Genomic DNA, 26453 nt, shown 5'->3' on the forward strand with positions numbered 1-26453 from the left:
GTGCAGCTCGAGAGTGGTCCGCTGCAGAAGAATCAACACGCACCCCCAACACACTTGTGCTCGCTCCTTCCTCTTAGTCCTACACACGCAGCGTGCAGACACACATACAATAGTCATTCTACAACACCTATATAGTTAGTTGTGTTTGGCGGGGGGGGGGGGGGGGGGGGGTGTGGTTAACCTCGACACCGCGCCCCCTGCCGGTGACCAAAAATCCCACACCGTCACAGACTTGCTTCTCTACTTTTGAATCCCCACACATATTTCATTGGCACTGGACATGAAACAAAAAGTGTCTTAGTTTCTGTTCATCCTCATCATGTTCATTTGATTTGTTTTGGTGAACTTGGGTTTTTTCCCCTTTCTTCTTGAGGAAGACATGGCCTCATTGTTCATCTCAGTTCGGTTGTGAGGTTGGCCGGGATTGTTGTTCCTCCTCCTGTGTGCTCTGAAAATGGAAGGGGTTCAGCACCTCCTGTACAGAGGATCCCCCAGGACTTCTAGGTCTAGTTTTGTGCCTTTCATCCTTTTTTGTGGTTCCTGTTGCAAAATGGTTCTGAAGGGACCAGGATGGTCACCTTTCACTGGCTGTTCCCAAAAGAGGACGGGCACAGGTGTTTTCAGGTGGGGCTGAACTGGCACTCCACCACTCGTGTTTCCATTGGAAGGAACTGCATCAGCAATCCCATTTTGGGGACCAGCAAGGTCCTCCATGCCAACTTCTCTTTTAATATTTTCCAGAATAGGTTGACAGTATTTGTTTTTTCTCAAGGCCATGTTTTGAGAGCGTGGATTTGGCTGTGTCCACCTGTTTTAGCTGTTCCTGTCTGTGTCCAAATATATGGTCAATGGTGTCGTCACTAACTGTCTTCCACCAAACTACTCACAAACAAAAGCTCTTTTCACTATTGTTGTGTTGGTGTTATTGCAGATGTAGCAAGCACAGACACTGGCAACCACATGGGATATAAAAACATTTACTTTTGTGTAGGGGTGTGACGATAACTGCAACACTGCCCTTTTTTTTGAAAGTTTTTTTATTTGTTTTTTTGAAGATCTGCATATGGTGCGTGATTGGAACTATAATAAACACATTCATCTTTGCTGATAATTTTTTGTCAGGTCACCTGCTCTGTTTTGTCACTGGTTTGTTTCTCCCCATAGTTTTGTCATGTTTCAGTTTGTTTATTAAATGTTTTATTTCCTGTCACCAAGCTTGGTCTCCTGCATTTTGGGTCCTCCACCACCAGTTCCTGACATCGAGACATTAAGTAGAACACTCTAGAACCTTCATGTTTATCTGTTTAGAGGTGGACTTTACTTTGTTTGGATTATTGCTCGAAGAACCTAAGAAGTAAGTTAATAATGCAGACAATATGAACTTTATTGAACTAACTTGTTTAGGTGTCAAAGCAGCTAAGCAGCACCTCACCAATACACTACCTCCACCATGTTTGACTATTGGTCTATTGGTCTTTCAAAAGTCTCTTTTTTTCTTATTGGATCATAAACTTTGTATTCAACTGAGTCTAACAGAGTCAGGTGAGTGCTGCAGTTTTTACAGGTTGCAGGTTTTGAAACACGTTTTGTTAAATTGCTTTAGAAGATTGCAGAGTTTCTACTGACAACCAAAAAACAAGTTCTAGGCAGGTTTGTACAACTTTATACAACTTATTTAAAAATGATATCACCATTCTCCTTCCACCACCAAGTCCTTACCCCGTCTTAAGGTTGTCGATGGCCTCCTCCACACCCTTCTGATTGTTCCGGATCATGTACTGATGCATGTTTGGATAGTTGGAGCGGATGTTCTCCTCGGTGCTTCCATTTGGCACTGTGCCGAAGCGTAGAGGCGGGTACTGCTCTGTCGGCTGCTGAAACTGAAATTGGAGGCGAGTCGATTTTCATGAAAAGATGTAAAGAAACCTAAAGGATTCGTGTTCAAAGCAGCTTATTCTTTGTTAGTGTCTGAGTGAGGGGGTTAATAAAATAAAAGAAAATTACGTTTTTTTTAAAAGCTTGTGGTCTCTGTATTACGTCTTCACACCGGAAAGAAAAAAAAGAACCAGAGGAAAGCAGCAGATCCTCAACTTTTGGATGAAAACGTCTTTTTGTAAATACTTTTCTTTTTAAATCTTTGTCCAATTTTAGCTTAAGGTCCACAAATAATTATTTTCCACAAATAATTATTTTCATAAATTATAAGTAGAGTTTATCTCATTGTCCATATGTGCTTCCATCCCAGATTGTACCTTCTTATCTGACAGCCCTGACACCGTGTCAATGTACTCCTCCTGGATCATGAAGGCTGCCAGGTTGGCAGTGTAGGAGGCCAGGAAGATGACAGCGAAGAAGGCCCACACCAGCACCTAGAGGGAGAAAAGCCAAGGATAAAGACCAATGCTGGGTCTGCCTGACAAGAGTTCAAGTATCTCCACAGTTTCACCAACAATTTTTCAGCTTTTCTTTGACATTTTCTTTAAAAAAAATCTGCAGAAAAAGGAAAATCTTCAGTGCAGATGACAGACAAACAGGAAACGCTACGTAAAGAAATACAACACACATTCACGCATGCGCACACTACGTTTTTTTTATTCTTTTTTTTTCTATCTTAGATCCTTTTTTGATCTTGCAGTTTTTCAGGTTTTGCCTCCTAGAAAATAAGACAAATCCTGATTAAAGCTTCGTAAAACAAAATCACCCAAATCTCTGTGTCTCAATTTATCTTAGGCTGTTAAAGGGTCCTTAACAAAAACATGCTGTTCTGCAGACATGACGCTTTTTAGCTCCAACATGCTGCAGTGTTGACATAGCCAGGAAATAACAGATGTGGATCAGGTAAAACACTTAATCTGCACGTTCAGTAGGTAATAATTTAGGCTGTTTTTCTCCATAGTAGTCTATGTTTCTTTTCAAACTCAATTTACATAACTTTCTTGATGAGTAGAGGAAGAAATTGGTATTGCTACACCAGCAGGTGAGGCGAAAAATGTAAAAATAAATAAATAAAATAGGACAGAGCACACAATTTCAGGTTGAACCTTCCAACAATTTGTTGACTGTTTTATAAAATAATCATACAGTTTTCTACAAGTTAAATATATGCAGATTAATTGAGTTCATGATGTATGTTCTGCCTCTAATAGTGTCCAAAACCTAAGGCTTATACTAGTCTAGACAGTGTGTTTCCATTTAAAAAACCATTACCTGTTTGTTTTCTTTATTAAACCCCTAAGGTACAGTGAAAATAAAAGGAAATACCACAATCATACTTAGAACTCTCTCACATGATATCATTTCAAAATTCATTTGCAGAAAGACAATAAAACTTCTCCTTTTTTCCTCTTACTCTTCTTTGCAAGTCCATTAAATAATCAATGGGCTCCTGAAATGATTTGGTACTGATTAGGAAAAAAACATGAGTGAAAAAACAAATAAAAAATGTTTATATATTTTATGAAAGTTGCATCAGTCTGCATGTTTTCAGTTTTACATTTTTAGCACACAAATAAGTAACAAGCATTAAAAAGTGACAAACATAAAGAATACCTAATTTATTTCTAATTTTAGAGAAAATATGGATTTCTAGAATTCATGTCAGATGAAATGTAATGAAAAAAATGAACTATTATATATTTACTTAGGAATGAAGAAACAATTGTCACAATTCTTCAATCTTTTCTTTTTTTTATTTTCTGCAGCTTCTGCCTGTGGCATGGTACTCTATTTTATCTTACATTGACCTGTAGCCATGTAATAGCTTGAAAAGTGCCAGATGTATGTCATGGTGTCATAGCAGGGATCCGTGTGTTACAACGGCTACCCCTCAGAAACAGAGCCCCAAGACAGAGAGACTGTGAAGTTACTTTCCTACAGTACAAATCAAACTTCAACTGTCTGAGCCAAAACTTGGGTCTCTGGTCACTGGTCCAAGAAAAGCTTCACGTCTTAAGGTGAAACCTCCAGGCTCCAAGTCAGAATGATGTGTAAATTCATTAAGCTTTAGTCATAGTCATCTGGTCACAAGTTATGTCTCAATTCAAGTCTTGAGTCATTGGATTCCCGTCTGAGTTTTGCTACAGTTCAAGTCAAGCCGTTGGTCACTAGCAAAGAATTTGAGTGTTTAAGCCAGCACTTGACTCAAATCAAACATTATAATACCTCACATTCCCAAGTCTTTACAGAAGAATACCAATTAATTCATTTTAAAGATCAGGTTTTTAGTTTCAGATCACTAGAGAACCTGCAGGTTTTACGAGTATCCACGTCCAAGTGTCAAGTTGCTGATCACAAGTGGAATTAATGTCTTAAGTATTTGAGCTTAGGTTTACAAACCTCTGGTCACCTCTGTCCCATCAACCCAAAGGATTATTCAATAGAGTTTTAGAAATGTTTGAGATTGAAAACCTTTAGTGGAAAGATAAGTTTTAATTCTAATAAACAAACTCTGGTTCTTTAACCATACATTATTAATTATAAATAGCTCAGAAGAGTTGCAGGTAAAATTGTTTACCATAATTTTGCTCGTCGTTCCTCTGGGATTTTCTACCGGCACAGAGTTGTTAAAAACCAGCGCCCACAGCAACCAGACAGACTTCCCGATTGTGAACTTTGATCCGCCTGACTCTGGAAGGGATAAAGAAGAAAGCTGTTGAGGAAGCACACTTTTTATTGGATAAACAATACCTCTCAAACGTTGTCATACTTATTTCACTTTTTTCAAAAAGGTTGGAAGGCATTTGTTGACGTTTGATTATATAAGATAAGTCCTAAAATAATCCTGACTAAAAATTTACAGACAGCAAAAGAAAGACAGAATTTTCTTAATGGTATTTTGGGTAATGTAGTTTTACCAGAATGGGATGGTGGAGATAGATTCATTGACTTTGGTAAAAAAAAGGCCTTGCTAACTTGGAGGATCCGTGACCTACTCAGGAAGTAAATCATTGCTGAGCTTTCTTGTCATTAGCCTATTGCATTAAAAGATGCTCACATGTTTGTCTTTGTTATGCTATGTTCACATTGGGGTTGGAAATGTGTGTTTAAGCAACCACTTCCACTGAAAAGTCTATGTAAGCACAACTATATGCACATTTCAGGCTTCTTTGTTTAATACACTTGTGTTCACTTGTGGCCACGTACATTTTTAAATCTGTTTTTAGGTTCTACGGAAAAAATGTGTGGTGATTGAACGCGCATCAAAAGTTAAACCAGTCGAACATTGAGCGAACAGGGACTCAGATTCAGTAGTGACATATCTTTTGCGTCCTTTTCAAAACATGGAAGGACAAACCTTTTGAAAATTGAACATCACATGCCCGGTGTGTACAGTACGTAGCATAAGATGTACAAGATGTACATTTTTGTCCTAGAGGATTACAAGGATTACCACAGGCTTCAACTGATTTGTCTTGGGTGTCCGCATCACTACTTCTTATTGTTGGTAATGTCCAGTTTCTGTGAGGGTTTCTGCTAACGCTTGAATTAGGCTGTTGGATTCTAGCTGAGTTCCTGGATATCTGATGTCTGTGTTCTGAATTGTAGACAGAACAGCTCTAAGGAAATTCTGTTTAATCTAAAATCAGTGGGTTGCTCTAACTTTCTTGGGAAGGTGAGACCTGGAAAGTAACCTTCTAAGATGAACGGAAACTTCTTGAAGGATCTTAAACTTTCTGCTTGCCGGTGACTGATCTGATTATCTTTAGCTTTTTTTCCTAAAAAATATATTTTTTTGCATCTCCAAAAGTGCTGACTAAGCTCATTTTCAGCCAAACTGAAGACTCACCAACTAGATGTGGTTTCAAAACACGAATAAGACCAACAATCAGTTCAAATGAAGAAAGAAACATTCACACTCTTTCCTGCTTAACATTCAGGAGACGGTGCAGTGAAAACATTTAACCACAGAAAGTTGGTTAAATGTTGCTGAGAAACCGTATTTTCAGAAGTGCTGGGTGAAATTGGAGTTTCTCTCTGGCGATCAGCTGCTGTTCAGCTTCTGGACAGGTCTAAGATTCCTTTTGAAGACTGCTGTATTAAGGCTTCCACCTCAGCAATCGAAAGATCAAACTGAATTGATTGAGAATGTATGAGATATGAAATCTGACAGCAGACTGCAGAGGGCTGTCTCAGAAGCTGAACAGGAAAAAGAAGAAACCTCAAAACTCTATCAGAGACATGGACATCACCAACAATAAGTGAAGTGAAAGGGGCAGCAAAAAAGACACTAAGAGCTACGTGAATTAGATAATCTGTCCCAAAGCATGGGTTTTTACTCGTCCAGTCCTATATAGCCATAGTTAGTTCTCACATTGATTCTAATGAGTGTATAGTTTAAAATAGAAAGTGGCGGTATTAACCTGAAACCGTTTAACCACCCACTTAAAATGGAAAGAACGGCTTGCTTAAAGACATAGTTTATGTTTTTTTACTCTGACCTGTTTCTCAGAGTATGTTTGCAGTTTATCTATATCAGGGCTGCTCATTCCAAGTCCTCGATATCTACCACCCTGACTGTTTTCCAGATCTCCAAGCCCTGGTATTTGCCGATTAGCTCAATCTGATTCTGATTGAATAAACACACCTGGTCCAGGTAATCAGCAGGGAGCAGTGCAGGGGGTGTTGGAAAATAGGCAGGGTGATAGACGTGAGGACCAAGAATAACAAGGCCTGATCTATGTGTTGTAGGTTTATTACAGAATTGTTTTGAATGACTAAAACTCATCATATCGTTGGAGAATTATAGCGGATTTGTTACAATTCATTACCAGATTCCACTAAATTGGGGTCTGACCCTCCTCTGTGACCTGGACTAAATACAGTACACTAACCATGCTTTTGGGGTCCAACATACTCTGCCATGTACAGATTTCCTAGTGTAGGCAATCCTAAATCTTTGCTTTTATTCAGGATTATGGTAGGAAAGTGTTTCAAAAGATTCACAAAAAGACAATATGATTTTGTTTTTTTAGAAATTCAGAGAACATAAAGTGAAAGAGATTATATTGAAAATGCTCTAAAATAACAACAAAATGCTCAAAATCAATGACTCTTTAACACCGTAAATGTCGCCGGTGACCGTTTACGTGATCAACGTCAATCAGGTGATTCTGAGGTGGAGAAAAGCATATCGGCTTTGCACCAACATGCAACGCATCACAAACGTGAAGTGTTGCATTGTGACCCAACCTTCTTTTCTCTGGGACAGAATAAGCTCATTCACGTCGATTGCATGAGCATTTGTCTACAGTACAGTGTTACATTTCAGCGCAAGGCTGTTTTTAAAGGCTGCTGGAATACTAATAATTGTGTAAACTATCAAAGAGTTACAGCAGTCAAAAGAATCCTGTTACACAACAATTTACATTAGCATTGTGTTGCAAAGCAAATATGAAAATCTGTTTTTCAATCAGCTAATTCACATTGATTGCGTCAACAGTCAAATATTTATGTTATGTCAAAGAGTGTGTGTTCTTTAGGTGTCGCCAGCGACATCTCCGGTGTTAAAGGGTTAACTGTTAACCATGTAAAATAGCAATGACCGCACATTATGTGAAGAAAGTAAGAATAATAGTGTTTTCAGGGATCAAATCAGCTATGGTGCTTACATAACTGACAAATTGACAAGTTGGAAATAATGTTGTGAAATGAGCGGCGGTGGCGGGTTGATTGGCACACCGCGGCCGGAGGGACTGCATCTCTTACTCTTGGCACTCTGCAGGCTGCGGTTGTATCCCACGGGGCTGAAGAACTCAAAGATGAAGACTGTGACAGCCACCACTGACAGGCACATCACAAACATCATCACCCACACCGCCGGGCTGTAGGGCTCTGCAACGCACACGCAGACACACACAGGCACACATGCTAACATGAGATAAAGACTCAGGGGTTTACTGGTGCAGCTCTGACATTCCAGTTCCTCTGTTTTTGGTCATTAGTCAAATTTAACAGCAAGATTTTCCCCTTTCTAAGTGTCGAGCTTTCTCATGCTCATCAGAAAATTAACATTTTATTGTGGAAATAAAAGGAAAGCTTGAAATGCAACCTTTTCAAATACCAAGAGTTATGGTGCAACAAATAAAAAGTCGCAGCGAACACAATCTTTATTAACCTGTTGCACTTATGGATCCCCTTGCTCAATAAAAATACAAAACAACCCCTCCAAAAGCAGGATCTTTAAAAGAAAATTGGAAAAATGTGAAATGGTTTTTGTTATTCTTTTTTGAGAGCACAAAAATATCCCAAAAAAGAACAAAAGGAAGAAATAAAATTCTCAAAATGTAAAAAATAAGGCATTACTGACTGCATGCTAATCATTTATTTTGTAAAATATTGGCATTTTGATTCACAGTTATGGACAAAGTTATGCTTTCAATGCAGAGCTGGAATAAAATAAAAACAAACAAACACAAAATCGGTTTTGCTTTTGTTGCAGGACTGGAATTATTATGTACAGTCAGAGACAAAACAAAAATTCGTCGACAAAAATAAATTAAGTAGGTCCTGAAAAAAGCACTACAGCTCAATGTGGCTGGAGAAGGAACACCTGGTTCTCTGCAGGGAATCCAGTGAGGATAAGAGGAGGAAATCACTTCCATGGAAGAGCAACACATATTGATGTCTCTTTACAAAATAAAATATGGTCCACTGGTGAAAAATTAAAAGCCACATCCCAATCACATACAATGATGTAGGTTCATGAAGTGGTTTCTTCTCTTTTTACTAATTTTATAATTTTCTGTCTTATTGTGTGTATGTGCGTGTTAGTATATATGAATAAATTCATGTTTACAAGTGCTACAAGTTTAATCTTTTTATGTTTTAGTCTGCATTTATAGCTTAGGATATTAATTTTTTCAGCTCATAAAGTAGTTTGCTCTACCTTCTTTGATTTTATTCTTAAAAAGTCTGGGATTACTATTAAAAACAAGGACCAGGTAATGAATCAAACTATGTACAGACACACAAGGAGGAGCAAACACAGTTTACATGTGAGGCTTTTAGTCCACTGCTGGTTCCACAGTGAGGGATCAGCTGGAATGACTGAAGATGTATCCATTAAACCTGCTGCCAGTGACTGCTAGCATGCTTTTAATGCAGCCAAACTGTGCGCCATGAGGACCGAGACCACACTCTCCACACGTTCCAATCTAGTTGTCCATTTTGTCAGAGAACAAATCTGTGCCATTTCATCATTTCATGATCCATTTCAGGAGTTATTATGGCTCAAGCCTCACATTGATGGCAAAGGATATTGTTCGAAGTGTTGCCAGTGATTCTTTTCTTTAAAAAAAGCCAAATTTGACCACTGAAGTGTTACTAAAAACATTTAACAAAAAAAAAAAAAAAAAGAACTATGCCCATCAATTGTTATCCATTGGTAGTATGTATATAAAGTGGATTCTGATAATTTCTTAGTTTTTGTCAAATGATGGTTTGGGTTTCATTTTAGTCAAATAAACTCTAAAATATAGAAGATGAACACTAGCTTCATAAAATAAAGGTTGCCCTTTGGTGCATGCCATGGTGAAAAAGACACTTCAAAGTTGTCTTTTAAATTGCAGATATCTGCAATTCCTCGTTCATTTTGAATGAAGATCTGAACAGTGTCAGCCTAAAACTGGCTCTGGTGAGGCAGAGGAGGGAGGTTAAAATGCTCATGTCTCATGCCTCAAGGGCATTTCAGTGTCAGTCTCTGCGTAAAGAGGCAGCCTCATGTATTTGCTTTGCTTGCCAATATGTTCCCAGCAGGTTCTCGGAGATTCAAACACATGACCTTTATTTTTCTCCGAGCTGAGAGCACCAGGACCCTCTGAAGCAAAACTGCACTGGTCCAACACAATAAGAAACATGTCACATCAGCACCTCGGTTTGCATTATCATAATGCTGCCATATTACCTTGATGGGTTGCACTAAAATGCTTTCTATGTAGAGTACAACCAGCAAAGTCTCTATGCAAAGACTTCCTAATGGTCTCTACAATGCCACTAATAGTGTAATTGCACTGGTTTATTATGGAAATATTATGTGCATAAATTAAACGATCTAATGCACACCTGAAAGGCTCAAATGCGTAAACATGACAGCTACAAAAAAAAGCATATTTGCAAAACTGGACTCTTTATACGAAACTGTTGAAAAGACTTTCGTGTCACAAACACAGGTGGTGTTGGATAAGGCTTTAGAATATTAATATGCTCTGAAGTTTTATTGTAATTTTAAAAATTGTTTCATTTCTGAAGGTCTCCTTTAGAAATGCCTAAAGGACATGAGACAGATATGTGAAGACATTTTTGTGTCTTCATGTCAAAATAATTATTCCATCCCCTTCAGGCAAAGAATCCAACTGTCACCTTTGACACAACTTTAAATTCCAGGTCTGCATATTTAAATCTTACAAAATATTCGTCGTCTTCATTCCTCGCTCATCCTCCTTAGTAACTCCACCTTGGTCCTGATTGCTGAAATTCTTACGATTTTACCAAACCTCCCTTAGATTTATTTTTTTATTTTTCTTCTGTCGTATTTTTAAACTCATCTTGATATTCTGCAGGATTATTAAAGATGCTTGCAAAAAATTATAGAAATTAAGATTTATTATATCAAAGTATATTTTAAATGGGCAAAGTATTTATTAGGGCCCGAGCACGGAGTGCAAGGACCCTATTGTAATTCGAATGTTTATTATTAGGGCCCGAGCACGGAGTGCAAGGACCCTATTGTATCTGTTAGGTTTATTAGGGCCCGAGCACGGAGTGCAAGGACCCTATTGTATCTGTTAGGTTTATTATTAGGGCCCGAGCACGGAGTGCAAGGACCCTATTGTATCTGTTAGGTTTATTATTAGGGCCCGAGCACGGAGTGCAAGGACCCTATTGTATCTGTTAGGTTTATTATTATTATTATTATTTTTCTTCTGCCGGAAGAATCGCATTTTTGAGGCCTTTAACATACCCCAAAACTCACCAAATTTGGCACACACATCAGGGGTCGCGAAAAATTTCGTATTTTATGAGAAATTGGCATGGGTGCGCAAAAATGGCTCGACAGCGCCACCTACACTGACTTTTGTCCCGACGCCCCGCATACGCTTTAACGTACAAGCTTGATTTTTTCAGGGCATGTTCATCAGATGGAAACCTACAAAAAAGTCTGTAGGTACCAAGCTGTCAGTCGCACAGGAAGTCTGCTATATTGATGTCAATATGTCATTTTTGCTCTATTTTGGACATTTGCAGGCCTCCTTCTAGAACGAACTCCTCCTAGAGATTTGTGAATAATGACTCCAAACTTTGGTTTTGTAAACTAGACACATGTCCGATGTTAAATTGCAAAGCTTTTAAGTTTTTACAGAAGTTTGTGACCGTGGCGGCGCGTAGAAGTTCGACGTTGTTTCGAAAACACGCCATGAAAAGAAAAATGGCCATAACTCAGCCATGCATAATCCAATCTGATCAAAAATTGATATGCATGATTGTAGTCTGACTCTGAACACATCTGCAGTGAAAGAATCTGGAAAAAGTGTAGCGCCACCTGCTGGCAAGAGGAAATGACATGTTTGACTTGGAGCATCACTGCTCCGAGTAGGATGAGCCGACACACCTGAAAATGACGTCCACCTGTTGAAAAGCCATTGAAGTTTACTCTGACAAAAAACCATAACTTTCAATGCGGGGGTGTGGTCGTGACAGAGCGGCAAAGTTGGGCATCTCGCTATGCACACAAAAGTTGCTCTCACGTGCACATTCCTTGTCCAATCTCACTGAAATTCAATGGATATGATGAAGCTTCTATTCTGAACCCATGGATATGACAATCTTGGACGAGCTCTATAGCGCCACCTAGTTATTGCATTGGGCACATTCTGCCCTGTATTTTCTCTTTGCTTTGTCCGATGTGCATGAAATTAAAACTGGAGATACTCAGAAGGGTCCTCTCTCATCATGTAAAGTTTCATGGGTGTACACCTGACGGTGCCTGCGTAACAGGAAGTGGTCGATTATGTGCACCCAAATAATAGAAATTTATTATAAATCAGCCGTTTGTCTAAGGAAGCTGAGATTTCAGAATTAGATGCCTTTAATAACCTCCAGCTTTGATATGTAACACTATAGGGTCTACGAGAAACTTCATCACTTGATTTTTTTAATGAAATTTTGGACTGAACAAAGATTTTTAGCATAAATTCTGTTTAGGTTATCAGCACCAAGAATTCAACTTTCATAGGCATTTATGTGCTACTGCTTCCTAAAAAAATTCAGAATGATTGAAGTTACAGGTGACATCTTAGAGAGCATTACATCCAAAAAGGTCCGAAAACGTCTTTTTAGGCAAAACTACAAACACCTATTTTTTTTCATAACTTAATCATCATATATCAACACCATTTATTTTTTCAAATGTAGGGATCTGTGTTTGCTGCCTTCCATATTTTTTTCAGAAGTCCAGGTGAAACAGATGATTTTAAAAAAATCCTGATTCATCCCAAAACCTGTGCTTTTTCCGTCTGGACTCCAAACAAGTGTGTTTTAAAATTACTTATGCTTCAAATATCCACACCAAGTTTCACACGCATATAGCTGAACATGTCTAAATGCTTCTTGAATATTCTTTACAGATATAAAATGAACTGGTCAACTGTAGGATGTCATTTCCTCTTACATGCTTAAGTCTTTTCCTCATGCTGCAGCCTGCTCCTCAATCATCCCTGTTGCTGGAGTCAAATTTCACCCCCCCCCCCCCCACACACACACACCAGCTGCCAGTTCATATGCTAACTAACCCAGAAGTGAGGTGACAAGAGTTTAGACACAAGAGGGAGGGCAGACTGCTTTTTCATTTGTTTTGTATGTCTTTCATAGATTTTTATGAATAATCATTGCTTTTCTAGTCATGTAAAATGCAATTAACCTAATATTTTATCTTTTTTTTTTACAAACAAAACATATGAATGTGCTCCAAAACAAAACCCAACTCTCAGTACAGTTCTACAGATGTAACATAAGACTTAGACAGTAAATGTCTCTTTTATCCTTTTTTAATCAATGCTGCAACTTCTTTTCCTTTATATAAATCCAATGAAATTAAACTACAAAACCAAAAAACACAACGTATAGCAAATTTCTCTAAATAAATTATGTGTATATACAATATGTAGCACTTTTAAACAAAATAATAACAAATCCTTCCAATACAAGCACAGAAAAATGGAACACAAAATTTAAAACCCAAATTTGAAATGGCAATTTTAAAAAGATAATTTTTTCAGCCTGCTAAAAGTGCACAATTGTAAAAGCTCTTTTATATAGACAACTGTTTGGTTGCTTAGAGCTCTAAATATAAAAACAATGCCTTTATGGACGTGGCACGGATAGCACGGATGTTCAGCAGGGTAAACCCCAGGAAAGCGGCGGGACCTGATGGAGTTCCCGGAAAGGTTCTGCGGGCCTGCGCCGATCAACTCTCCCAGGTCTTCACAAAAATCTTCAACCTGTCGCTAGCTCAGGCTTTCATCCCTGCTTGCCTGAAGTCATCCACTATCATCCCGATACCCAAAAAGTCCTCATCCACAGCCTTCCTCACGGACTTCCGCCCAGTTGCACTCACTGCTGTCATCACAAAGTGTCTGGAGCGGCTGCTCCTGGGACACATCAAAGACTCCCTCCCTCCAATCTTCGTCCCCCACCAGTTTGCTTACAAAGCAAACAGATCAACGGATGATGCCATTTCCATCACCCTCCACACTGCGCTGAGCCACCTGGAACACAGAGACACCTACGCCAGGATGCTCTTTGTGGACTATAGCTCAGCCTTTAACACAATCATTCCTGACATTCTGGTCAACAAACTGTCTGAACTAGGACTCCACCCACTCACCTGCTCGTGGATCAAGGACTTCCTGACAAACAGACCACAGACAGTCAAACTTGACCCCCACCTCTCCTCCACCCGGACGCTGAGCACAGGCTCCACACAGGGATGTGTGCTGAGTCCTCTGCTGTATACACTGTACACAGCAGACTGCAGACCAGCCCACACCAGCAACACCGTGGTGAAGTTTGCAGACGACACTACTGTGGTGGGGCTGATCTCTGGGGACGACGAGACGGCCTACAGAGACGAAGTCCTGAAACTCTCAAGGTGGTGTCAGGCTAATAACCTCATCCTGAACACCACCAAGACCAAGGAGATCATCCTGGACTTCAGAAAAAACAGAACAGATCCACCCCCACTCTACATCGATGGAAACTGTGTGGAGAGGGTCCACAGCTTCACCCTCCTGGGCACCACCATCTCTGCTGACCTCACATGGTCTAACAACACCATGACTGTCATCAGGAAGGCCCAGCAACGCCTGCACTTCCTGAGAAAACTTAGGAGGAACGACGTCAGCCAGGAGCTGCTGGTAACGTTCTACCGCTCAACCATTGAGAGCATTCTGTCCTATGGCATCAAAGTGTGGTTTTCCCACTGCACTGAAGCAGAACGGCAGAGCCTCCAGAGAGTGGTAAAGACAGCGCAGAGGATCATCGGCTGCCCCCTCCCCTCACTGAAGGACATTTACCAGTCTCGCTGCCTCAGCAGAGTGACTAGCATCACCACTAACTCCACCCATTCTGCTTTCCCTCTGTTTGAACTGCTGCCCTCTGGAAGGAGGTACAGGTCCATCAGAACCAGGACAAACAGACTAAGAAACAGCTTTTTTCCACAGGCAATTATCATACGGAATGCACATACGTCCACCAACCACACCTCACTCTAATTTTACTACAATGCGTGCAATATCCTGACTGTCTAACCGGGTCACTGTGCAATAACTTGATATTTATTAAGCTGTGCTCACAGCAACTCATGTAATTCCATTCTATTTTATTCACAAATATTTAATATTTAACAGTTTCTGTCCATATTGTTCATTTTTTGTTAAGAGTTGTAAATACAGTATTTATTTTTCTATTCTATTTTTATTTTTATTTTATGTAACTCCTTCACTCCAAGGCTGCTGCAATTTCATTGTATCCCCATGTACAATGACAATAAACGATTCTGATTCTGATTATATCACTTAGACACAGATGGAGAACCATATCAACTGGATTGGTAACAGCAACAACCACCGACCAAGCCGGCAAGCCCTGGCAGAAAAGATCCCCACAAGAAACACTGCAGGCTGTTCCATAAAAAATATAGTTTTACCATTGCCTTGCAGATCACAGTTGAAGTGGTTTAGTTTTCCTAAAAAAATTCAGAATGATTGAAGTTACAGGTGAACTTTTAGACAACATTTGATCCAAAAAGGTCCGAAAACGTCTTTTTAGGCAAAACTGCAAACACCTATTTTTTTGCATAACTTATCTTTCAAATATCAGCACAAAAAAATTAAAAACGGTAGGGATCTGTGTTTGCTGCCTTCCATATTTTTTTCAGACTTAAAAGTGTAACAGATGATTTATAAAAAATCCTTTTTCATCCAAAAACCTGTGTTAAATCTGTCTAGACTTAGTATTAAAAACTCTCCAAGATGAATGTGCCTGACTCCACCTGCAGGTGGATCACAGACTTCCTGACGGACAGACAGCAGTATGTGAGGCTGGGGAAGCTCGTCTCAGATACTCGGACCACAAGCACCGGATCCCCCCAGGGCTGTGTCCTTTCACCCCTGTTACTCTCCCTGTACACAAACAGCTGCACAGCTGGTCACCTGTCTGTCAAACTCCTGAAGTTTGCTGACGACACCACACTCATCGGCCTCATCTCTGACGGAGATGAGTCGGCCTACAGGAGTGAAATAGCCAGGCTGGTGTCATAGTGCAGCGCTAACAACCTGGAGCTTAATGCTCTGAAGACAGTGGAGATGACAGTGGACTTCAGGAAGGCCCCAGCCCCCCTCCCCCCTGTCATCCTCTGTGACTCCCCGGTGACCTCTGTGGAGTCCTTCTGCTTCCTGGGAACCATCATCAGCCAGGACCTCAAGTGGGAGCAGAACATCAGCTCCATCACTAAGAAGGTCCAGCAGAGGATGTACTTCCTGAGGCAGCTGAAGAAGTTTCACCTCCCTGAAAAGATGCTGGTAGACTTTTACACCGCCATCATCGAATCCACCCTCACGTCCTCCATCACAGTCTGGTTCGCTGCGGCCACGGCCAGAGACAAGGCCAAGCTGCAACGCGTCATCCACTCAGCAGAGAAGGTGATCGGCTGCCACCTCCCGTCTCTCCAGGAGCTGCACATCTCCAGGACCTGGAGGCGGGCAGCCAGGATTGTAGCCAACCCCTCTCATCCAGGACATAATCTCTTTCGGCCCCTCCCTTCTGGCAAGAGGCTCCGGTCCATCAGGACCAGGACCTCGCGCCACAAGAACAGCTTCTTCCCCACTGCAGTCAGCCTGCTGAACAGTACCCCAACTCCCCCAGGTGACCCCCCTCCCCCCCCCGCCCACCAAAGGACTGTCGGTGCCACTTACAGGCCCCACCATCCCAGCCCATCTGTGCTCCCACTTTAATTCACCTTACTCTACTGTATATAGTGTGTTGTTGTTGTTAACTTAATTTTTAACTTATTCTTAATTGCACTATACACCAAGTCAAATTCCTCGTTTTGTAAAGTGCGCTCTACTGAACCTGGCAATAAAACTTTTTCTGATTTCTGATTCTATTAATCATTGTTTTTTATTCATTCAAAATGCAATTAAATCAATATTTTATCTTTTTTCTTTTCCTTTTTCTTTTTTTTATCTCTTATATCCTTTTTTATAATCAATGTTTGAACTTCTTTTCCTTTCTATTGTCATGGTTTCAGTTTGTTGTCTTTTTTTTCGCTTTAGTTCTTGTTCTGTCTTGTTTGGTTCTGTTTCCTGTTTTATTTTGAAAGGTTTCCTGTCTTGTCATGTTTCTTGAGTTTTACTTCCTTTGGTCCCCATCTGCCCTAATCGTGTTCACCTGTGTCTTGTCTGCCCTGTCTGTATATAAGTCTTGTCTCTGCCTTCCTCCTGTGCTGGTCCATTAACTTCTGCTCATGTTGATCACGTCTTCTTGTCTGGCGTCCATGTCCCTTGCCATGCCACAGTAAGTTTTTGTTTTTAGTTTTGTCATCCTGCTCTGCAGCGCTTTTTGTTAGTTAAATAAACCCACTTGCCCTGAACCCGTTTGCCTCCCGTCTCTGCGCCTGGGTCCTACCTGCTGTCGAGCCTCCCCCCCACACGACATCTATACATCCAATGAAATTAAACTACAAATCAACAAACACAACTGATAACAAATGTCTCTAAAAAATGATGTGTATATTTGCAGAACCTTAAAAACACCAAACAAATAACAAATGCTTCCCAAATAAAGCACAAAAAATGGAACACAAAATGTAAAACCCAAGTTAGAAATTGCAATTTGAAAAGATACTTTTTTCAGCAGCTTTTCAAAATCAATCACCAATTCTACTCTTCTGTGGATGAAACAAAGAACTCCAGAACAATGAAGCCATTTCTCTAAGTCTCTCTCACCTTCAGTTTTAAACAAGGTCTGTGAAAATCCACCATACATTGGTCACATGAACTCAGAGACCTGCTAAAAGTGCACAATTGTAAAAGCTCTTTTATATAGACAACTGTTTGTTTGCTTAGAGCTGTAAATATAAAAAAAAATGCTTTTCTATCACCTAGACACAGATGGAGAACCATATCAACTGGATTAATAACAGGGTGGCATGTTTAGACAACATGAAGCTGTCCATCACATTTTTGACCTAAACATGTAAACACATCCTTGGCTCTGCGGTTAGGAAATGGTATTTGGGAATCTCTTTATACCAGGAGCCAGCCTGGCCATTGGAACATCGCCACAGTGCCCATCCAGACTGGGACAGCAAGGGGGTCCACTTCAGAGCCGTGAGCTGCTGTGTTTAACTCCAGCTGTCCCAGCAAGGGAGACAACTGCAGCAACATCCACTGACCAAGCTGACAAGCCCTGGCAGAAAAGATCCCCACAAGAAAAACACTGGCTCAGGCAGGCTGGTCAAAAAAAAATAGTTTTGCCATTGTCTTGAGGCTCGCAGATCAAGTGGTTTAGTTTTCCAGTAATGTCAGTCAAGAATGCAAGTTCAGATTCACAATGTTCATATTCACCATATTCAACAGACATCTCCTCCAATAGCACCTTAAAAATCCTGTGCTGTTTTGCTTTGCAGCTGAGGTTGTTTACGATTTTCAGAATAAGAGTCATTATATGTCCAGAGCCAATCACTTCTGCACATAAGGCCTGCTGGTGAATGACGCAGCAGTAATGCAGACATTTTGGAAAGTCTGGGTCAGCTTTACAGTGAGTGATGAAACCTGTTTGTCTATTGATCATAGCAGGAGTCCCATCTGCAGTCACTGCTACCAGCTTTTCTAATTGTACCTTTTTCTGCACAAAAACTCCTTCACCGTGTTATACATTTCAACTCCTCTTGTAGTTGTCTGTTAGGGCAGATGTGTCAGGAGTTCTTCTCTTGTGGAAACCAAAAGCTATGCTGTACTGTTGCCGTCCACAGACTCATTACACTGGACGTTAACCACCTGCACTTTGCAAGATCCCGGTCCAGCTAATTGGCCAAGTTATCAGACATAGCTGACACTCATCTAGACATTGTAGTGGAAATTGAATGAGTTCTATTGTTCTCATCCTTAGGGACAGTGATAGCAATTATCATCATTGCTTGAATTTTTTTCATGCTATATGCAAAAGTCTTTGTCCCTTAAGGCAACAGATTACAGCCCCCCCCCCCCCCCCCCCCCAGGCTGCTGTCGTATTAACAATAGCTTGGAGCTCCAGAATGGACAAGAAAAAACGACGAGAATGGCTCGAGCAGGGCGTTGCTCACGGGGCGGTCGCTCGTGCCATGCGGTCGCACGTGCTCGGGCCCGCTAAATGCTACTTGTAGCTTTAATTATTATTATTATTTTTCTTCTGCCGGAAGAATCGCATTTTTGAGGCCTTTAACATACCCCAAAACTCACCAAATTTGGCACACACATCAGGGGTCGCGAAAAATTTCGTATTTTATGAGAAATTGGCATGGGTGCGCAAAAATGGCTCGACAGCGCCACCTACACTGACTTTTGTCCCGACGCCCCGCATACGCTTTAACGTACAAGCTTGATTTTTTCAGGGCATGTTCATCAGATGGAAACCTACAAAAAAGTCTGTAGGTACCAAGCTGTCAGTCGCACAGGAAGTCTGCTATATTGATGTCAATATGTCATTTTTGCTCTATTTTGGACATTTGCAGGCCTCCTTCTAGAACGAACTCCTCCTAGAGATTTGTGAATAATGACTCCAAACTTTGGTTTTGTAAACTAGACACATGTCCGATGTTAAATTGCAAAGCTTTTAAGTTTTTACAGAAGTTTGTGACCGTGGCGGCGCGTAGAAGTTCGACGTTGTTTCGAAAACACGCCATGAAAAGAAAAATGGCCATAACTCAGCCATGCATAATCCAATCTGATCAAAAATTGATATGCATGATTGTAGTCTGACTCTGAACACATCTGCAGTGAAAGAATCTGGAAAAAGTGTAGCGCCACCTGCTGGCAAGAGGAAATGACATGTTTGACTTGGAGCATCACTGCTCCGAGTAGGATGAGCCGACACACCTGAAAATGACGTCCACCTGTTGAAAAGCCATTGAAGTTTACTCTGACAAAAAACCATAACTTTCAATGCGGGGGTGTGGTCGTGACAGAGCGGCAAAGTTGGGCATCTCGCTATGCACACAAAAGTTGCTCTCACGTGCACATTCCTTGTCCAATCTCACTGAAATTCAATGGATATGATGAAGCTTCTATTCTGAACCCATGGATATGACAATCTTGGACGAGCTCTATAGCGCCACCTAGTTATTGCATTGGGCACATTCTGCCCTGTATTTTCTCTTTGCTTTGTCCGATGTGCATGAAATTAAAACTGGAGATACTCAGAAGGGTCCTCTCTCATCATGTAAAGTTTCATGGGTGTACACCTGACGGTGCCTGCGTAACAGGAAGTGGTCGATTATGTGCACCCAAATAATAGAAATTTATTATAAATCAGCCGTTTGTCTAAGGAAGCTGAGATTTCAGAATTAGATGCCTTTAATAACCTCCAGCTTTGATATGTAACACTATAGGGTCTACGAGAAACTTCATCACTTGATTTTTTTAATGAAATTTTGGACTGAACAAAGATTTTTAGCATAAATTCTGTTTAGGTTATCAGCACCAAGAATTCAACTTTCATAGGCATTTATGTGCTACTGCTTCCTAAAAAAATTCAGAATGATTGAAGTTACAGGTGACATCTTAGAGAGCATTACATCCAAAAAGGTCCGAAAACGTCTTTTTAGGCAAAACTACAAACACCTATTTTTTTTCATAACTTAATCATCATATATCAACACCATTTATTTTTTCAAATGTAGGGATCTGTGTTTGCTGCCTTCCATATTTTTTTCAGAAGTCCAGGTGAAACAGATGATTTTAAAAAAATCCTGATTCATCCCAAAACCTGTGCTTTTTCCGTCTGGACTCCAAACAAGTGTGTTTTAAAATTACTTATGCTTCAAATATCCACACCAAGTTTCACACGCATATAGCTGAACATGTCTAAATGCTTCTTGAATATTCTTTACAGATATAAAATGAACTGGTCAACTGTAGGATGTCATTTCCTCTTACATGCTTAAGTCTTTTCCTCATGCTGCAGCCTGCTCCTCAATCATCCCTGTTGCTGGAGTCAAATTTCACCCCCCCCCCCCCCCCACACACACACACCAGCTGCCAGTTCATATGCTAACTAACCCAGAAGTGAGGTGACAAGAGTTTAGACACAAGAGGGAGGGCAGACTGCTTTTTCATTTGTTTTGTATGTCTTTCATAGATTTTTATGAATAATCATTGCTTTTCTAGTCATGTAAAATGCAATTAACCTAATATTTTATCTTTTTTTTTTACAAACAAAACATATGAATGTGCTCCAAAACAAAACCCAACTCTCAGTACAGTTCTACAGATGTAACATAAGACTTAGACAGTAAATGTCTCTTTTATCCTTTTTTAATCAATGCTGCAACTTCTTTTCCTTTATATAAATCCAATGAAATTAAACTACAAAACCAAAAAACACAACGTATAGCAAATTTCTCTAAATAAATTATGTGTATATACAATATGTAGCACTTTTAAACAAAATAATAACAAATCCTTCCAATACAAGCACAGAAAAATGGAACACAAAATTTAAAACCCAAATTTGAAATGGCAATTTTAAAAAGATAATTTTTTCAGCCTGCTAAAAGTGCACAATTGTAAAAGCTCTTTTATATAGACAACTGTTTGGTTGCTTAGAGCTCTAAATATAAAAACAATGCCTTTATGGACGTGGCACGGATAGCACGGATGTTCAGCAGGGTAAACCCCAGGAAAGCGGCGGGACCTGATGGAGTTCCCGGAAAGGTTCTGCGGGCCTGCGCCGATCAACTCTCCCAGGTCTTCACAAAAATCTTCAACCTGTCGCTAGCTCAGGCTTTCATCCCTGCTTGCCTGAAGTCATCCACTATCATCCCGATACCCAAAAAGTCCTCATCCACAGCCTTCCTCACGGACTTCCGCCCAGTTGCACTCACTGCTGTCATCACAAAGTGTCTGGAGCGGCTGCTCCTGGGACACATCAAAGACTCCCTCCCTCCAATCTTCGTCCCCCACCAGTTTGCTTACAAAGCAAACAGATCAACGGATGATGCCATTTCCATCACCCTCCACACTGCGCTGAGCCACCTGGAACACAGAGACACCTACGCCAGGATGCTCTTTGTGGACTATAGCTCAGCCTTTAACACAATCATTCCTGACATTCTGGTCAACAAACTGTCTGAACTAGGACTCCACCCACTCACCTGCTCGTGGATCAAGGACTTCCTGACAAACAGACCACAGACAGTCAAACTTGACCCCCACCTCTCCTCCACCCGGACGCTGAGCACAGGCTCCACACAGGGATGTGTGCTGAGTCCTCTGCTGTATACACTGTACACAGCAGACTGCAGACCAGCCCACACCAGCAACACCGTGGTGAAGTTTGCAGACGACACTACTGTGGTGGGGCTGATCTCTGGGGACGACGAGACGGCCTACAGAGACGAAGTCCTGAAACTCTCAAGGTGGTGTCAGGCTAATAACCTCATCCTGAACACCACCAAGACCAAGGAGATCATCCTGGACTTCAGAAAAAACAGAACAGATCCACCCCCACTCTACATCGATGGAAACTGTGTGGAGAGGGTCCACAGCTTCACCCTCCTGGGCACCACCATCTCTGCTGACCTCACATGGTCTAACAACACCATGACTGTCATCAGGAAGGCCCAGCAACGCCTGCACTTCCTGAGAAAACTTAGGAGGAACGACGTCAGCCAGGAGCTGCTGGTAACGTTCTACCGCTCAACCATTGAGAGCATTCTGTCCTATGGCATCAAAGTGTGGTTTTCCCACTGCACTGAAGCAGAACGGCAGAGCCTCCAGAGAGTGGTAAAGACAGCGCAGAGGATCATCGGCTGCCCCCTCCCCTCACTGAAGGACATTTACCAGTCTCGCTGCCTCAGCAGAGTGACTAGCATCACCACTAACTCCACCCATTCTGCTTTCCCTCTGTTTGAACTGCTGCCCTCTGGAAGGAGGTACAGGTCCATCAGAACCAGGACAAACAGACTAAGAAACAGCTTTTTTCCACAGGCAATTATCATACGGAATGCACATACGTCCACCAACCACACCTCACTCTAATTTTACTACAATGCGTGCAATATCCTGACTGTCTAACCGGGTCACTGTGCAATAACTTGATATTTATTAAGCTGTGCTCACAGCAACTCATGTAATTCCATTCTATTTTATTCACAAATATTTAATATTTAACAGTTTCTGTCCATATTGTTCATTTTTTGTTAAGAGTTGTAAATACAGTATTTATTTTTCTATTCTATTTTTATTTTTATTTTATGTAACTCCTTCACTCCAAGGCTGCTGCAATTTCATTGTATCCCCATGTACAATGACAATAAACGATTCTGATTCTGATTATATCACTTAGACACAGATGGAGAACCATATCAACTGGATTGGTAACAGCAACAACCACCGACCAAGCCGGCAAGCCCTGGCAGAAAAGATCCCCACAAGAAACACTGCAGGCTGTTCCATAAAAAATATAGTTTTACCATTGCCTTGCAGATCACAGTTGAAGTGGTTTAGTTTTCCTAAAAAAATTCAGAATGATTGAAGTTACAGGTGAACTTTTAGACAACATTTGATCCAAAAAGGTCAGAAAACGTCTTTTTAGGCAAAACTGCAAACACCTATTTTTTTGCATAACTTATCTTTCAAATATCAGCACAAAAAAATTAAAAACGGTAGGGATCTGTGTTTGCTGCCTTCCATATTTTTTTCAGACTTAAAAGTGTAACAGATGATTTATAAAAAATCCTTTTTCATCCAAAAACCTGTGTTAAATCTGTCTAGACTTAGTATTAAAAACTCTCCAAGATGAATGTGCCTGACTCCACCTGCAGGTGGATCACAGACTTCCTGACGGACAGACAGCAGTATGTGAGGCTGGGGAAGCTCGTCTCAGATACTCGGACCACAAGCACCGGATCCCCCCAGGGCTGTGTCCTTTCACCCCTGTTACTCTCCCTGTACACAAACAGCTGCACAGCTGGTCACCTGTCTGTCAAACTCCTGAAGTTTGCTGACGACACCACACTCATCGGCCTCATCTCTGACGGAGATGAGTCGGCCTACAGGAGTGAAATAGCCAGGCTGGTGTCATAGTGCAGCGCTAACAACCTGGAGCTTAATGCTCTGAAGACAGTGGAGATGACAGTGGACTTCAGGAAGGCCCCAGCCCCCCTCCCCCCTGTCATCCTCTGTGACTCCCCGGTGACCTCTGTGGAGTCCTTCTGCTTCCTGGGAACCATCATCAGCCAGGACCTCAAGTGGGAGCAGAACATCAGCTCCATCACTAAGAAGGTCCAGCAGAGGATGTACTTCCTGAGGCAGCTGAAGAAGTTTCACCTCCCTGAAAAGATGCTGGTAGACTTTTACACCGCCATCATCGAATCCACCCTCACGTCCTCCATCACAGTCTGGTTCGCTGCGGCCACGGCCAGAGACAAGGCCAAGCTGCAACGCGTCATCCACTCAGCAGAGAAGGTGATCGGCTGCCACCTCCCGTCTCTCCAGGAGCTGCACATCTCCAGGACCTGGAGGCGGGCAGCCAGGATTGTAGCCAACCCCTCTCATCCAGGACATAATCTCTTTCGGCCCCTCCCTTCTGGCAAGAGGCTCCGGTCCATCAGGACCAGGACCTCGCGCCACAAGAACAGCTTCTTCCCCACTGCAGTCAGCCTGCTGAACAGTACCCCAACTCCCCCAGGTGACCCCCCTCCCCCCCCCGCCCACCAAAGGACTGTCGGTGCCACTTACAGGCCCCACCATCCCAGCCCATCTGTGCTCCCACTTTAATTCACCTTACTCTACTGTATATAGTGTGTTGTTGTTGTTAACTTAATTTTTAACTTATTCTTAATTGCACTATACACCAAGTCAAATTCCTCGTTTTGTAAAGTGCGCTCTACTGAACCTGGCAATAAAACTTTTTCTGATTTCTGATTCTATTAATCATTGTTTTTTATTCATTCAAAATGCAATTAAATCAATATTTTATCTTTTTTCTTTTCCTTTTTCTTTTTTTTATCTCTTATATCCTTTTTTATAATCAATGTTTGAACTTCTTTTCCTTTCTATTGTCATGGTTTCAGTTTGTTGTCTTTTTTTTCGCTTTAGTTCTTGTTCTGTCTTGTTTGGTTCTGTTTCCTGTTTTATTTTGAAAGGTTTCCTGTCTTGTCATGTTTCTTGAGTTTTACTTCCTTTGGTCCCCATCTGCCCTAATCGTGTTCACCTGTGTCTTGTCTGCCCTGTCTGTATATAAGTCTTGTCTCTGCCTTCCTCCTGTGCTGGTCCATTAACTTCTGCTCATGTTGATCACGTCTTCTTGTCTGGCGTCCATGTCCCTTGCCATGCCACAGTAAGTTTTTGTTTTTAGTTTTGTCATCCTGCTCTGCAGCGCTTTTTGTTAGTTAAATAAACCCACTTGCCCTGAACCCGTTTGCCTCCCGTCTCTGCGCCTGGGTCCTACCTGCTGTCGAGCCTCCCCCCCACACGACATCTATACATCCAATGAAATTAAACTACAAATCAACAAACACAACTGATAACAAATGTCTCTAAAAAATGATGTGTATATTTGCAGAACCTTAAAAACACCAAACAAATAACAAATGCTTCCCAAATAAAGCACAAAAAATGGAACACAAAATGTAAAACCCAAGTTAGAAATTGCAATTTGAAAAGATACTTTTTTCAGCAGCTTTTCAAAATCAATCACCAATTCTACTCTTCTGTGGATGAAACAAAGAACTCCAGAACAATGAAGCCATTTCTCTAAGTCTCTCTCACCTTCAGTTTTAAACAAGGTCTGTGAAAATCCACCATACATTGGTCACATGAACTCAGAGACCTGCTAAAAGTGCACAATTGTAAAAGCTCTTTTATATAGACAACTGTTTGTTTGCTTAGAGCTGTAAATATAAAAAAAAATGCTTTTCTATCACCTAGACACAGATGGAGAACCATATCAACTGGATTAATAACAGGGTGGCATGTTTAGACAACATGAAGCTGTCCATCACATTTTTGACCTAAACATGTAAACACATCCTTGGCTCTGCGGTTAGGAAATGGTATTTGGGAATCTCTTTATACCAGGAGCCAGCCTGGCCATTGGAACATCGCCACAGTGCCCATCCAGACTGGGACAGCAAGGGGGTCCACTTCAGAGCCGTGAGCTGCTGTGTTTAACTCCAGCTGTCCCAGCAAGGGAGACAACTGCAGCAACATCCACTGACCAAGCTGACAAGCCCTGGCAGAAAAGATCCCCACAAGAAAAACACTGGCTCAGGCAGGCTGGTCAAAAAAAAATAGTTTTGCCATTGTCTTGAGGCTCGCAGATCAAGTGGTTTAGTTTTCCAGTAATGTCAGTCAAGAATGCAAGTTCAGATTCACAATGTTCATATTCACCATATTCAACAGACATCTCCTCCAATAGCACCTTAAAAATCCTGTGCTGTTTTGCTTTGCAGCTGAGGTTGTTTACGATTTTCAGAATAAGAGTCATTATATGTCCAGAGCCAATCACTTCTGCACATAAGGCCTGCTGGTGAATGACGCAGCAGTAATGCAGACATTTTGGAAAGTCTGGGTCAGCTTTACAGTGAGTGATGAAACCTGTTTGTCTATTGATCATAGCAGGAGTCCCATCTGCAGTCACTGCTACCAGCTTTTCTAATTGTACCTTTTTCTGCACAAAAACTCCTTCACCGTGTTATA

General features: G+C 41.2%; 1 protein-coding gene across 1 annotated transcript in view; it reads right to left on the reverse strand.

Moving 5' to 3' along the window:
• The window catches only part of grin2da (glutamate receptor, ionotropic, N-methyl D-aspartate 2D, a), a 366952-nt gene that overhangs the window by 31503 nt on the left and 308996 nt on the right, over positions 1-26453 (reverse strand). Inside the window, exons 11-14 of the mRNA XM_011480970.4 lie at positions 7705-7830; positions 4514-4626; positions 2253-2369; positions 1720-1880 (exon numbers count right to left, since the gene is read on the reverse strand). Coding sequence (XP_011479272.2) covers positions 1720-1880; positions 2253-2369; positions 4514-4626; positions 7705-7830 — 517 coding nt within the window. The remainder of the gene's footprint in view (positions 1-1719; positions 1881-2252; positions 2370-4513; positions 4627-7704; positions 7831-26453) is intronic.

This window comes from Oryzias latipes, chromosome 11 (genome assembly GCF_053564925.1).
Source record: "Oryzias latipes strain Hd-rR chromosome 11, Olatipes_Hd-rR_3.1".
NCBI lineage: Eukaryota > Metazoa > Chordata > Actinopteri > Beloniformes > Adrianichthyidae > Oryzias > Oryzias latipes.